We start from the raw sequence: 13653 nt of genomic DNA, 5'->3' as shown, positions 1-13653 counted from the left end.
CTGTCATACAGCAGCAACGACAAAACCGCAAACTCCCAGTGTTTCAGCATCTACTGTATATCTGATTTTTTTAAACCGTTATTTCTTTAATTCTCATGATAAACCATCTGTGATAAAATGAAATTCTGGGAATAACCCGGATTCCAGTACCACTTTCCCCCTGCCAACAAGCTTTTAAACCCTAAAATTGACACATTGCCATGTGTAAATAGTATTTCAGTTAAGCTTTGTGTAAACTGAAAAGGGCTAAGTGGGAGAGAGTTTAAGGGCCCTTCTGTCCCTTAACAACTAATAAGCCTTAGTTCTTCCTAGAAATGCAACCAACCAATCCAGTAAGAGGGAACTAACTCTTTAGTGCCTCCGAAGAGATCCCATCCCTTTCATTGACTGCTTAATCCGAGCAGGAGTCCTACTCTAAAGGACCTGAGCGAGCTGGCACAAATCGGTTCCCCTCTTCCTTCCCTTCTGTGGGTCTCAGATCACTCATGTGTGAGATCAGAAACTTGAGTAAAGTTTTCTTTGACTTGCCCTGAACTGACTCTGGGAGTGAGACGAAAGTGAGAGGCGGAATCAGGAAAGATAGCTTAATCATCCTCATGGTCTGGGAAGAGTAGATCTACTGAGTTAAACCTGAGACGACAAGCTGAGAGAAAGGTCCAGGGGCAGCGTGCCCAGCAGCTGAGATCGGACCGAGCGCCCGAGCCCAGGTCCCCATTGCGCTCACCACTCTTCCGGAAGCCCCGCCCGCTCCTGGAGAGCTAGGTTGACGCCACGCCCCTGCCCACGCCCTGCATCGGCAGCGAACTACATATCCCAGAATGCCACTCAAGCCGCCTTACAGGGCGCCAGTAAGCGCCTGGGTGACGCCATCAGTCGGCGCGATGTTTAGACTCCACTGATGTCGTGGCGCTTTAGGGGAAGAAGTTGGTGTTTTGCCGGGCCCTGGTCCTGAAGACGTGGTCCGGGTGGCCCCTGGCCCCTTCCTACCCATCCCTCCACCCGCCTTTTCCCTCCCTCTTCTGGCAGGATGAGGCGTGCAGGCCTGGGTAAGAAGAGGGATGAGATTCGAAGGTCGGGGGCCCTAGAACCGGCCTTGCTGGGCGCTGGGGCGCGGGAGGAAATCGGACCGGACTTGGTTCACTGGAATCTGGGGCAGAAAGCCGGGTGTATGGAGGGGTCTTTGGAGGCGTTGCCAAGTGGAAACACACCATTTTTCCCAGATCCTAGGGGTTTCCTTAAGTTTGGTTCATTCCCAAGTTTGGATGGTAGGTTTAGAGAGAGTGGTGGAGGACTGGGGGTGGGGTATGTACAGATGCTAACTCAATGGTAGAGTTTTTTTAGTGTCATTGACTCTAACCGTGATATGGAAACTGCTGAGTTCCCCGAAGTCCAGTTTCGGTTCTCTTTGTCTCCTGGCCTTGGATGTTAGTTTCTTCAGAAGCGAAATTTGAAAAGGGAGTGTTGCAAGTGAAGCACACTAACGATAATCCTGTTAGTCTGGTGACAGTGAGTTACAAAGGTAAATGTACGTGTTCTTACTGTGGTATGTAACATCGAGGTCAAAGGTCATTTTACCCAGTACATTTCTTGTCTGAGCCTTATGCCACTGTTAAGGCAGTAGAATGTTGTAATGCTTGGTGATTTAGGATTTGTTCTTGATCTTTTGGCTTAGTAAGTAGATTCACCAAGCAGCAGGAATAAATTACGCACAAGGACTTTTAATGGGCCCTTATAATACACCACTATTAAAACAGCATATTCTGGTTCTGAGGCTCTCTATTAAGAGATGATTTTAAAAAAAGAAAAAAACTCTGCTAAATCAGCATACAGAATACCTGAGAAAATATACGAAATATTTGAAAAACAATAATGTTATCTTTTTCAGTTTAAGATGGAAAAAGAAAAAAAGTTTTTCAGAAGTGTCAAATATTTAAAGTTAGTGAAAGTTGCCAGTAACTCTAGACTTGTACATTGATTAATAAATTGTAGTGTGAGAAACAACTTTTGAAAAATGTAGTTTTTATGAATACTTGGATCATAGAAAGTTGGTCAGGTAAATTGTAGAAAAAAAATCTTGAGTGAGTTTAGTTTTATATGCTTAAATGTTTTTCCTTTTTATCTTTATTAATGACAACAAACATTTATTGTGTGCTTGAGTAAGCTCTAGGTCTGCAGTTGTTTGTGGCCCGCTTTGTGCTCCCCAAAGCTTCCTAGTCTAGTTGGGAAGCAGGAACATGTACGAAGATAAATTATAGTACAAGGTGGTAGCTCTACATCCAAATGCCAAATAAGTTCTACAGATAGTGAAAGTCTCAGGGATTGCAGAACACTGTGTACTTTGTGGAGACATAGGAACTTGAACTAGAGCTTGAATAGTAGAAGGTGGGAGAGGTAAGTTCAAGTTGGAAGGATGACCCCCCCCCCCCGCCCGCAAAAAGATTGTAGGACTAGAATTATGAATGATGTGTTTAAGGGCTTATGATTAAGTAGGTTTGATTGAAGTAAGAGACATGGAACCAGAACCATGCTGTGAGATCTTTGGGTCCCAGGCGAGGGAGTTTGGATCTCATCAATAGGCCCTTTGAATGTTTTTGTGCAGCAGCGTTATGGGAAAGGGCCTTGAGAAGTGGTGGTTCTCAGCACTGACTGTACATTAGAATCACCTGGAGAGCTTTTAGGGTATTAATACCTGGACCCCAGCCCAGACTAATTCAATTAGAATCTCTAGGGTAGAATCTTTTTTTTTGAAGCTCCCCTGTAGTTGACAGGCAAGGTGAATACTTCAGTGTCTGTTGCTGTCATTTACATTGGGGTGATGTGACCAGAGCTTTTTTTTAAGTATCAGCGTGTATTAACCTGGAATTTTAAACTTGAGATCTTTGGCACTCACCAGCTTTCCTACAACTTTTCATAGCAGTAATTCACACAAAAAGAAGTAGTTAAGTTTGGAATAGCAACTCCTAGCATCTTTTTGATTTTTTCTTTTTATATTGGGAATGAGTGATGGCGTGAGGGAAGATTAACTCGTTAACAGAAGAAATGTGCATTGGAAGATTTCTGGGCAATAAATAAAATGAGAATTTCACTTCTAATAAATACAGCAGTATGGAAGAACTCTAAAATTAAAATTAAGATAGGCAAAAGAACAAAACAAAGGGAACGAAGTGAGTAGCCGTTAATTTAGAAATGAACTCCTTAGTGAAGTTGTCAAGTGATTGAATTCAACCAGTCGGTAATTACTTATTGGGTGAATGTTATAAATTCAGAACCTTAGTCACATAAAATAAGAAGACATTTTCCTTTTCTCTAAGAATTTTTGTCCTTACTAGAGTTTGTACAGAGCATCATTGATTAGTTAGTGAGAATGCAGTTTTTAAATGATTGTTTTCATTGTTTGATGGGGGAAAGTATGCCTAGTCACTTGAGTTAACTTTTATAATAGCACATTTGGAGAGCTTTATGGATAGTGTGTCAGCAGTTGAGGGAAAATTTGGGGAATGCAGCTTTCTCCTTTGGAACCTACTTGTTTAACATTTTGTGGTTTTGTGGTGTTGGAGATTGTGTAAGTGCTGCATAAAAAGCGCTCATTAGGAACGGGACGTAGAAGTATGAGACACTGTCTGCTTTCAGAGAAGCTTATGATTTCATTCTTGACAAAGGCAGGCACCTTCAAAGGTGAATATCAGTGAATTCAGATTCGTTTCGTTGATAATTTAGTTAGAGGTATTTATTGAGTGTGCCTTACTCTGTGTGTGTGGACACGTTTGTGGGGGATATATAGCCATGAATGAAACAAATTTAATTTCTGCCCTTGGAGTGTAGTCTAGTGTGTGATATTAGTGTCTTGTACAGCCAGCACTATCAGAACTCGAAGGAGAGAGTTTTGCTTTTTAGAGAAAGTGAGATTTGTGCTGTCTTGACACCTTCACCATCCTTCAAGTACCAGTGCTGTCTGCCACTTCCTGTCCTTCCCTTTTGTCACTGCCGCTCCATTTACTCTCTGAGTGTGTGGAGACCTCTAGTTTCTGTATTATCCCTTTCCTCCGTATGCTCAGGCCTCTATTGAAACAGCTTCAATCCCTGTTCTATCTTGTCCCCATAATCCGTATCTTCAACCACTCATGGCAAGCAATCTCAGCCTCTTGGGGCTCTGTGCTTCTGCAGCCCCAGTGCTATAAAACCCCAACTCTTGATCAGTCCAACTACCCAGCTTCTCATGGGCTAACTCAGGCTGATGGGCTCTTCTGCAAAAAAATCGCATGTCCCGGAGGACTGAAACCACTGCGCTGTACTGCCTCAGCCAAGATTATTTTATCCCCCGGTAATCCTATGTAGTCCTAGGCACTTTCCTCCATTATTCTCTTTATTCTTTAGTCCAAATGATTACCATTCTTCAAAAAACAGCCTTTTCTCTTCTTTTACTGAGAAAATTGATGGTATCAATTGTTTAAAAAAATTGTAGTTAAATAACACCCTCATCTATGCTTTCCTCTCTCCAACCCCCAGCACGTTTATATATGTGTTCATTGTCCGAGGCTCACTCCACCTGTTTGACTACCTGATAAATATCAAGTACTATATTAGGCAGTGGCCAGGACTGTGTTATTGTATTCTCAATGCTATTCACTAGATGATAAGCTCTAGAAAGTAGCACCTAGAAAGGATAATGGATCTGACACATGGTAGTTTCTCAAATATTTGTTGAAGGATGATGAATCCCCCTCATAACTTTTAGTTAATGTTCTCCATAAGTTTTTCCAGCTCTCCTTTGTTTAAGGGAAAGATGCCAGAGAGCTCATGGCAGATGCCTCCCTCTGCCATGAGCTCCTTCCTGCTAGAGTCTCCTTTTTCTCCCTTTCCCTTCAGACCCAGGCTTCTTCAATGGGTAGTTGCTGTTACTGCTTTTAGATCTTTTTTCACATGTGTAGTTCCGTGGAGCAGGGAATGTCCTGAATGTCCTTGTATAGCAGTGCCTATTTTAGTGTCTTGTGGGCAATCAATAAACAATCAATAAATGTGTATTGAAATGAGTTGAATATTTGCTTAAGAGAGGGTATTAGAAAGAATTGTTGTGATCTCTATTTGGTATTAATTTTTAAAATTCATTGGAAGCATATGTGGTCTGCGACGCCCTCCAGGGGTCTTTTTTGGTTCTTTCCTATCAGAGTTTCAAAAGTGGCTTGCTTTTGCTACAACTGTGCTTGTAACTCTGACGTTGCAGGTGAAGGAGTACCTCCTGGCAACTATGGGAACTATGGCTACACTAATAGCGGGTATAGTGCCTGTGAAGAAGAGAACGAGAGGCTCACTGAGAGTCTGAGAAGCAAAGTAACTGCTATAAAATCTGTAAGTAGATGACAGATAGTGTATACTTTTCAATTGGTTTGTTTGTCTACATATGTATTGCGTACTTAGAAACTATATACTTTTATTGGCATCATACTAAGAAATTCAGTTACCCAGATAGTGTAGTTCGGTGAGGTCAAGGTGCACTCAAAGTTTAGACATGATTTGAGTAGATAGTTAGAAAATGTGGCCAATCAAAACATATGGTGCATTTGCTTATGTTTTTAAACTCCAGCTGATGTTTGTGGTTAAATCTGAAATGCGGTATGTTGTCTGTAGTAATGTCTCAGAGCAGTCCATCTTCCACCCCAGGCAGCTCTTCTCCTGAGTTTTTCTTTTTCTAGTCTCTTAAGCTACAAATCTCAGTCTTGCGTGTTTCTGTCTTTGTACCCCATGTCAGTCACTGAGTCTGGCGCTTCTCTCTTTCTACTGCTTCTCTTTCTATTTTTATACTTCTAATACTATCCCCTGATTTTCTTAGGTGAACTATTAGGAAAGCCTCTTAAGCTATCTGTTCCTAATTTTTTGCATCTTCTGGTCTGAGCTACATCCTGTCACCACAGTCATCGTTTTTTTTTTTTTTGGTGAGGAATATTGGCTCTGAGCTAACATCTGTTGTCAATCTTTCTCTTTTTTTTCTCCCCAAAGCCCCAGTACATAATTGTATATCCTAGTTGTAAGTCATTCTAGTTATTCTATGTGGGATCCTGCCACAGCATGGCTTGATTGGTGATGCCTAAGTCTATACCCTGGATCTGAACTGGCAAACCCCCTGCTGCCAAAGCAGAGTTAATGAACTTAACCACTCAGCCACGGGCCGGCCCCCATAGTCATCTTTTAAGAATATTTTTAAATTGCATCCTACACTCCCAGAAGTCTTCAGCATCCTTCCATGATATAAGAAATAAAGTTCACACTCTGTAGCTTGATCATATAGGTCTTTCAAAGATTGTCCACAGCTTTTCAGACCTTACCTCTTCCAGGCATGTGTATACACTTCCAGAATGTGTATATGCTTCCTGCCAGACAAATTGGAGTACTCTATGTGCCCTAAGCATCCTGTCACTTTCCCACTCCCGTGTCTTTGATCATGCTGTCCCTTTGCCTTAGGCGTCCTCTTGCTCTGTAGATTGGCTGAAGTCTGAAAGCCTCCACTTCATTGCACCCCTTCCCTCCTCCAACTTTTACCTGATTACCACATCAAAAGTAACATTTTTTTCCTTATGAGCATAACACCATATGTATCATTTCTTTACCAGAATGTGGGGATTTCTATTTTTGTACTTATTTTTATATTCTTCACAGCACGTAGTGTAATTCCTTATCAGTGGTATTGAGTTAATATGTATTAAATGAAGGAATTTTTTAAAAATGATATTAACAGTGTATGTGATAGCTTCTGCATTATAATAAACATGCTATACACTTACACAGCATTCATTAGAAGCTCATTAATTGATATTTCATTAGTTTTTGGAAAATAGAAATGTATTCAGCCTGGAAACCATTATATTCTGAAAAAAGTATTGTTTTCAAAGTCATACTAAATTAAAAGGAATTGATCTGTGAACTAAGAAATATTATATAATGTTAATAATTTAGAAAATATAACATTTAGAGGGAATTAAGAATTAAAAGATTGTTTTAAACTCCAGTGTTGATAATTTAGGCTGCTTGTTAGATGAAAGGTTTTTCCTGGAAATTTTTTTCTTTGGCATGAATGACAGTTGTAGAAAGCGGTTGGGTGATTGGGGCTATCTGGCTTTATACTTGCTTTATTATCTCTGAATTGTTAAATTTGGGGTAAAAGCTCATATTCTGGTCTATAGAATTCTAGTAGGGTTTTGTCTCAAGATTACCCCATATGCTTTCCACACAAAATAAGTTGAGAATAGTGTTGGCAGTGATTTGCCGAGATCTTCAGTAGTTGGTTGTGTTTATTCAGATATCTTGGGAGGGCAGCCTTTGATGAATTTATCATGTAAAATATTAGATAGGTTTTGGTTGAATAGCAGCCGTAATAACTTATAGTATCTCTTTTAGGCTCAACTTGTTTTCTGCATAGCTCCAGGATGTGGATGACACTAACTTATAAATTTATTTTCCAATTTATTATCATATTTTAAAGGAAAAATACTTTTACAATCTAAAGAAATAATCAATTTAGGCATATATTCAAACTAATGTAACATTTTATTAGGAAAATATTAAATACTTATATCTGGATTTGAATTGATAATATGAGTACGTGTATACCTCTTTTAAAATGTAAAGAAGGAAACATACAGATAAATGCTGTTGTATGAATAATATAAAGAGAGAAAAAGCATACAAGAATAAGAGAACCAGAGAGAAGTATGTACCAAAATTAAAAGATGGAATTGAACATTAAGATGAAATCAAAATGAAGAGCAGGGAGACAGTATCCATAGTTGGGAAGGAGTAGAAATTCTAAATTAATTTTCCATTAATTTAGGTGGGAAAAGTATCAGAAGAAGAAAGTATATTTTATATTTCTGGAATACAGTTTTATTTGAGAAAATATATATGCTTAGAATGGAGTTATTTTTACTTTATAACACTTAAATAACTTTATATGAGTAATAATGTGTATGTTTTCTTTTTTATAGCTTTCCATTGAAATAGGCCATGAAGTTAAACAGCAGAATAAATTATTAGCTGAAATGGTAAGTGGTTATGATTTTAACTTTAAGAAATTTGACCTAATATTCTCAAGTTTAGTCTGTTAATTAGGAATAATATCATTTTAACTTGCATTCATTTTGCAGCAGATCTAGAGATCTTAAGTCTCGCATTCCTATCCATTTGTTTCTCATTGGTTTGGAAGAACTGTAAGGTTTATTTTTGCCATAGTTTTACATTTTTCATCTTGTTTAACATACATAAGTAGGAGGAGGCAGTGGAAGCCAATGTATCGTTAATCCTGTGTTTAGAAACACTGTGGAAGACTCAGGACAAATGACTCTTCTGTGGTTCTTAGAGATCTCAATAGATATAGACTACCAAGCAATGGAAAAGCGCTTTATATCCAACCAACCAAATGTCTCTCACTTAACATAAACCTGTTTCTTTTACTGGATCTCCTAAGGATCGCTTCTGAACAAATCAATAAGATTTGAAGAACGTAATATCCCAAAGCCTTTTCTCTCTAGTCTAAACAAGCTCAGCAGCATGTGCCTTTCCTTGTTAGAGCCTCTTTCCATTCTTTCATGTTTGTTTTGGATGTCTGACTTCTCTAGACCTTCTCTGATTTCTCCACGTGCGTTTAAAATTGTGCTGTTCAAAAATGAATACAGCATTGAAAGCCAGTTCTTAGGAAGGTTGTGAGTTAGAATCACCTGGGGAACCTTCTGAAAATATTTGTGCCTGGTTCTTACTCTAAATAGACTGATTCAGAATTTCGGGAGGAAGGACCTTGGTGTATGAATTTTGAAAAAAACAGCCCAGGTGATTTGGATGCATCACCGTGGTGAAGAACGATAGATCTTAAGTCTTTGAGCCACACTGAGCCTGAGCTATACAGAGGCTGTCGCTATCCTGGGGCCTGTACATCTCAGGATATTGAGATTTCTATGAAAGTGCAGTATTTCTAATCCGTACCAAGTCCTCTCATCTTAAGGACTTTTCCCACTGTATTTTAGTTTGGTAGTTTTTCCCAGTCCATATTTGTAGTCTTTGCCACACTTTACCACCTCTATATCGTATTCTTTTAAGTTTTAATAGACTATATATAGTCATGTGTTGCTTAACAACAGATAGGTTCTGAGACATGCACGTTGTTAGGCAATTTGGTAGCTGTGTGAACATCATAGAGTGCACTTCCACAAACCTAGATGGTCTATCCTGCTACACACCCAGGCTCTATGGTACTAATCCCATGGGACCACGGTCACATCTGGTCAGTCATTGACCAAAACAACATTATGCAGCGCATGATTGTACTTCAAAGTCAGCTGTCTAAATAAAAACATCTGGAAAGTAAAAGTACTGCTACCCATATTAAATTTTGGATGAATTACTGTACTGGGAAGCAACCAACCATTTGACCTTGGAGAGCCATGCCCCCAGAAAAAGTGGGAAAAAACCTGTATGATAGTAGACAGATTTCTTACCTTTTTTGCTAATGTCTTTAATCCACATAATTGGAATAAGACTTAAATAGTTTGGGATTTTGAGTTACTGTGGGGCTGAAAGAAATGTTTATTGGATAATGAAAGAGCTTTTTATTCATTGAGAGAATTACTCTGTTTTGCATGGAGTAATCAGGCTGATTACCCAAATTATAAACAGCCTCCTGATTTGATTAAATACTAAAAATGCCATTAAAAATATATTCTAATAACAATATATTCCGTTACTTAAATATGCATATGTAGAATATTCAAATCTATTACATTTTATCTTTTTCTTCTCATAGGATTCAGAGTTTGATTCTACAACTGGATTTCTAGGTAAAACTATGGGAAAACTGAAGACTTTATCCAGAGGGAGCCAAACAAAACTGCTGTGCTATTTAATGCTATTTTCATTGTTTGTCTTTTTTGTCATTTATTGGATTATTAAACTGAGGTGATGCAAGTAAGTGTGGGTTTGGAATTTGTTCCAACTTAATGGCTTGGAGTACCACTTCAGTAAAAAATCACCATCAAAACATTCCTAATTTTCAAGTACTATGGCTTTTTCCATTGCAGATGACTGAATTTTACTTGTTTTCTAAATTGTGTTAGATAATACAGTGCTCTTTGAATACTATCGCTTAACAGTTCGTTTTTTGCCCCTATTTTCAGGGGTATTGAGATGGCCTGAAGTCAGTCTGGCCTTCACAATTTTTTCTGTTGTTTGCTGTCAGATTAAATAGCAGTATAATACTCTGTTGTTACCATAAATGTAGGTTTATGTCTCATATAAAGAAACCTAGTGGGAGAATAACAGAAGGCCTGGGGAGCCTGAGGCTGAGCTCTTGAGGCACTGCACAGGTTTGTGAGGGAGCGCTAAATGTATTTGCTTGAACTGTCATCAACCCTGATGATCTATGCCCCTTTCCTCCTTCTGTTTGGTTAAAATCGTAGGCCAATTTCTCTATACCTACAGTTTTCCTAATAATTTTTGATATGACTCCTCTTCTCCCTCTGCCTAAGGACCTCATTCTTTAATAAAGCTTGTTATTTTGTCATATTTCTAGTAGGGCCCAAAACAAATGTGTACCAATATAGTTGTTGTTTTATATTAACTTTATACATATCATTGACTTGGCTTAGAATAGGTTTATGATTTTAGCTACTTAGGTAGGCCATTTGGTTATCGTTTGTGACAGAATAATGTGAAGCTAAAGTAATTGCTAAGCTCTGAATGGAAATAAAATGCTCAAGAAAATTAATTGCTTCTGCTTTTTTATGTGCTCAAAATAGATATCGAAAGTACTCAGGCATTGAACTTGGGGTTAAGAGTATTGTTGCTTTAATCCAATGTATTTGCTTATAGAAAGCAAAATAAAGGTGGACTGTTGAGTAGCAAGAAATATTAAAATGTTCTTAAATACTCTGTATTGCTACTGTTTTGGAATTTGCCCATTTATGGGCTCCAAAAATAAATTTTTTAGTGAAATGTGTGAATCGACTGTTGCTTCTTTCTTTAAGTCTCTTACATTCTTTTTTTTTTTTTTTAAAGATTTTATTTCTTCCTTTTTCTCCGCAAAGCCCCCCGGTACATAGTTGTGTATTCTTCGTTATGGGTTCTTCTAGTTGTGGCATGTGGGACGCCGCTCCAGCGTGGTCTGATGAGCAGTGCCATGTCCGCGCCCAGGATTTGAACTAACGAAACACTGGGCCACCTGCTGCGGAGCGCGCGAACTTAACCACTCGGCCACGGGGCCAGCCCCAAGTCTCTTACATTCTTTTACGTACAATCTGAGAAAATGTCCTGAAAACTCAGATTCCAAAGAAAATCAGGAAAAGTTAACATTTGTACTTATTTCAGAACTTGCTTCAAACAAATGAGATAAATCAAGACTTTAGTTTCAAAAATCTCTGTTTTATATTTTTAGTTATAAATCTCTTATCTTTGATTTTACTGAGCTTGTAGTCATTTTTGCTCTGCTCTAATTACCCATCAATTTCCGTTCTCTCTTTTCTGGCTCATTTGGGCCTCTACTTGACAGATGGAAACGCCAGCATTGAGAGAGTTTAAGTGACTTAGCAGGGCACTTAAAGCTGACGGGCCTGAGGTGTGATGTGAGGGACACTGGTTTGAGTTAGACAACCTGGGCTCATCTCCATTCCTTCACTTGCTCAGTGTTTTGGGGCCTGTTTCTTTATTAAATCATCTATTTCATGGGATTGTTGTAAAAGATAGGTAATATACTGGAAAGTGCTGACGCATGATAATCACTCAATAAATGTTAGTTCTCCTTATGATTAACAGACGTGTCAGGAAAGAGACGTATTGTAAGGGCAACACCCTAAGTTGGTGTCAGGCTTTGAAGTGATCTTGTGACCTCCAAGTGGAAGTTTCTATCAGACGATTTGATTCATTTTTCAAGAATTATTTAACTGTGTACTCTGTGCCAATTACATGACATCAGAGCTCAGGGAAGACTCAGAAATCATTGTCAATAATTAAAACTGCAAAAAAGGGAAAAACAGATGGCCAAAGAAGAATGACTGGAAAATGGAAACGAGAGAATCAACATTGGAAATAGATGAGACCAGAGCCTTAGGAAAGCCAATGATGGCAAGAGAAGGATGAATTTCAAGATTAAAGTTTGGCTATTATGTGAAAGTACTTTGTAAAGTATTAAAACACTATTTAAATGTTGGATATTAGTATCAAGGAGATGAAGATTTCAGGAGAAGTGATTTGGGGTGATGTAAAAGTGATTCTTATCACTGCATTGTTCAACATTTCTTATTTTATAGTACTTTTTAAGAACTGCGTAAAGCAGGTCCCTAACCAACATTTCTTACCACCCACTCTCGTCACTGCCTTTGCTCAGATTCCTGGCAGGCAGGGAACTCCTCTAAAAGGGCCTGTTCCTGCCCCATCAGGATCCCTCTGCTAGCATCCTTTCTTCCTTCTGTTTCGGGACCCCTAGGAAAAAGTACTCTCAGAAATAAAATTTTGGGGAAGCATCAAATATGGAAAAATTCTGATCCTTTATAATCCTTTACAAGCTCATTGCTAACTCTGAGAAGGACTTTATTGCTACAGGTGTCTGGGAAATTGATTAAAATAACTGAAGAGGCAAAATATTCACATTATAGTTATTATTCAAACAACATGAGACTTGGGGATGTTTAGGTGGTGGGTGACACACTATAAATCCTATATTTTAAATGATAAAGCAGATTCAGAAAACAATTTATAAAAATCCCAAGTGTCCAAATTTTTCTGCAAAACATCTGATAACTTCATTTCACTAGGAGTTGGTTCTCGGAAGTGTACCAACACGTTTGCAAATAATAGAAAATATCACTTATCTGCACCATCCCTTACAGATACCAGGCATAGGTCTCTACAATGAGGAAAGGGAGAATTATACATATTATGGACAGAATTTGAATTAGCATGCAAATTAATTCTTGGATCCTAGTCGAGCAGAGATTAATTGTTAAACCTGAAACAAATATGCAACATTTTAAGCATCAGAATTTTGGAGCAGAAAACCCTAGCACCTGCACCCATAGAAAGCTTCTGGTTTTATAAAATAATTTTCCTAATTTTTCAATGTTCTTAAATTTCAAATTATGTGTATTGAATTTGCTTCCTTGTAGAGAAAGTGGAAAAAGCGCTTGATAATTTGGGTTCATTCAGTCTGTAAATAACTTCATCAGGCCATACTGATGAACAAACTTTGCCTAAATATTTACTGGGAAGCCGAATTCCATCGTTGCTGAGACTGAAAGCTATGGAGTCACACCACCTGAGCATAAATCCTGACTCCACTACTTACATGATTTTGGGCTGATAACCTCTTCACCTTAGTTTTGTTGTAAAAGAGGAATAAAAATTGTATATAGGTAGCAGTAATACACTCATAAGGCTATTGAGATAAATGATATTGTAAAGAACTTGTAATGGAGTCCTGGTGCTCGATGGTAGTTGCTGCCTTTGTGGTTCGGTGGTCGGGGCACGTGGGAATTCTAATCCGTCACACTAGCCCACGATGTTGCTGATAAAATTTCGGCTGCTTTCTCCTCCCTCCCCTGTCCTCTCCACATTTACCATCCTGCCAGGGATGAAAGCAGCTGTTCATCTTTCCTAGGAAGAGTTCATCGTTTTCTGGAATTT

At 38.6% G+C, this 13653-nt stretch overlaps 1 protein-coding gene across 1 annotated transcript; it reads left to right on the top strand.

The window, feature by feature from the left end:
- The first annotated feature begins 897 nt into the window (after positions 1 to 897).
- BET1 (Bet1 golgi vesicular membrane trafficking protein) lies at positions 898 to 10979 on the top strand. The gene is made up of 4 exons (NM_001309271.1): positions 898 to 1046; positions 5222 to 5346; positions 7977 to 8033; positions 9785 to 10979. Exons 1-4 carry the CDS (start codon positions 1028 to 1030, stop codon positions 9938 to 9940), a joined length of 357 nt encoding a protein of 118 aa, NP_001296200.1. The 5' UTR covers positions 898 to 1027; the 3' UTR covers positions 9941 to 10979.
- Positions 10980 to 13653: the final 2674 nt, after the last annotated feature.

The sequence above is a fragment of the Equus caballus genome, chromosome 4 (assembly GCF_041296265.1).
Source record: "Equus caballus isolate H_3958 breed thoroughbred chromosome 4, TB-T2T, whole genome shotgun sequence".
Classification (NCBI taxonomy): Eukaryota; Metazoa; Chordata; class Mammalia; order Perissodactyla; family Equidae; genus Equus; species Equus caballus.
This window is presented reverse-complemented; position numbering and strand designations above follow the sequence as displayed.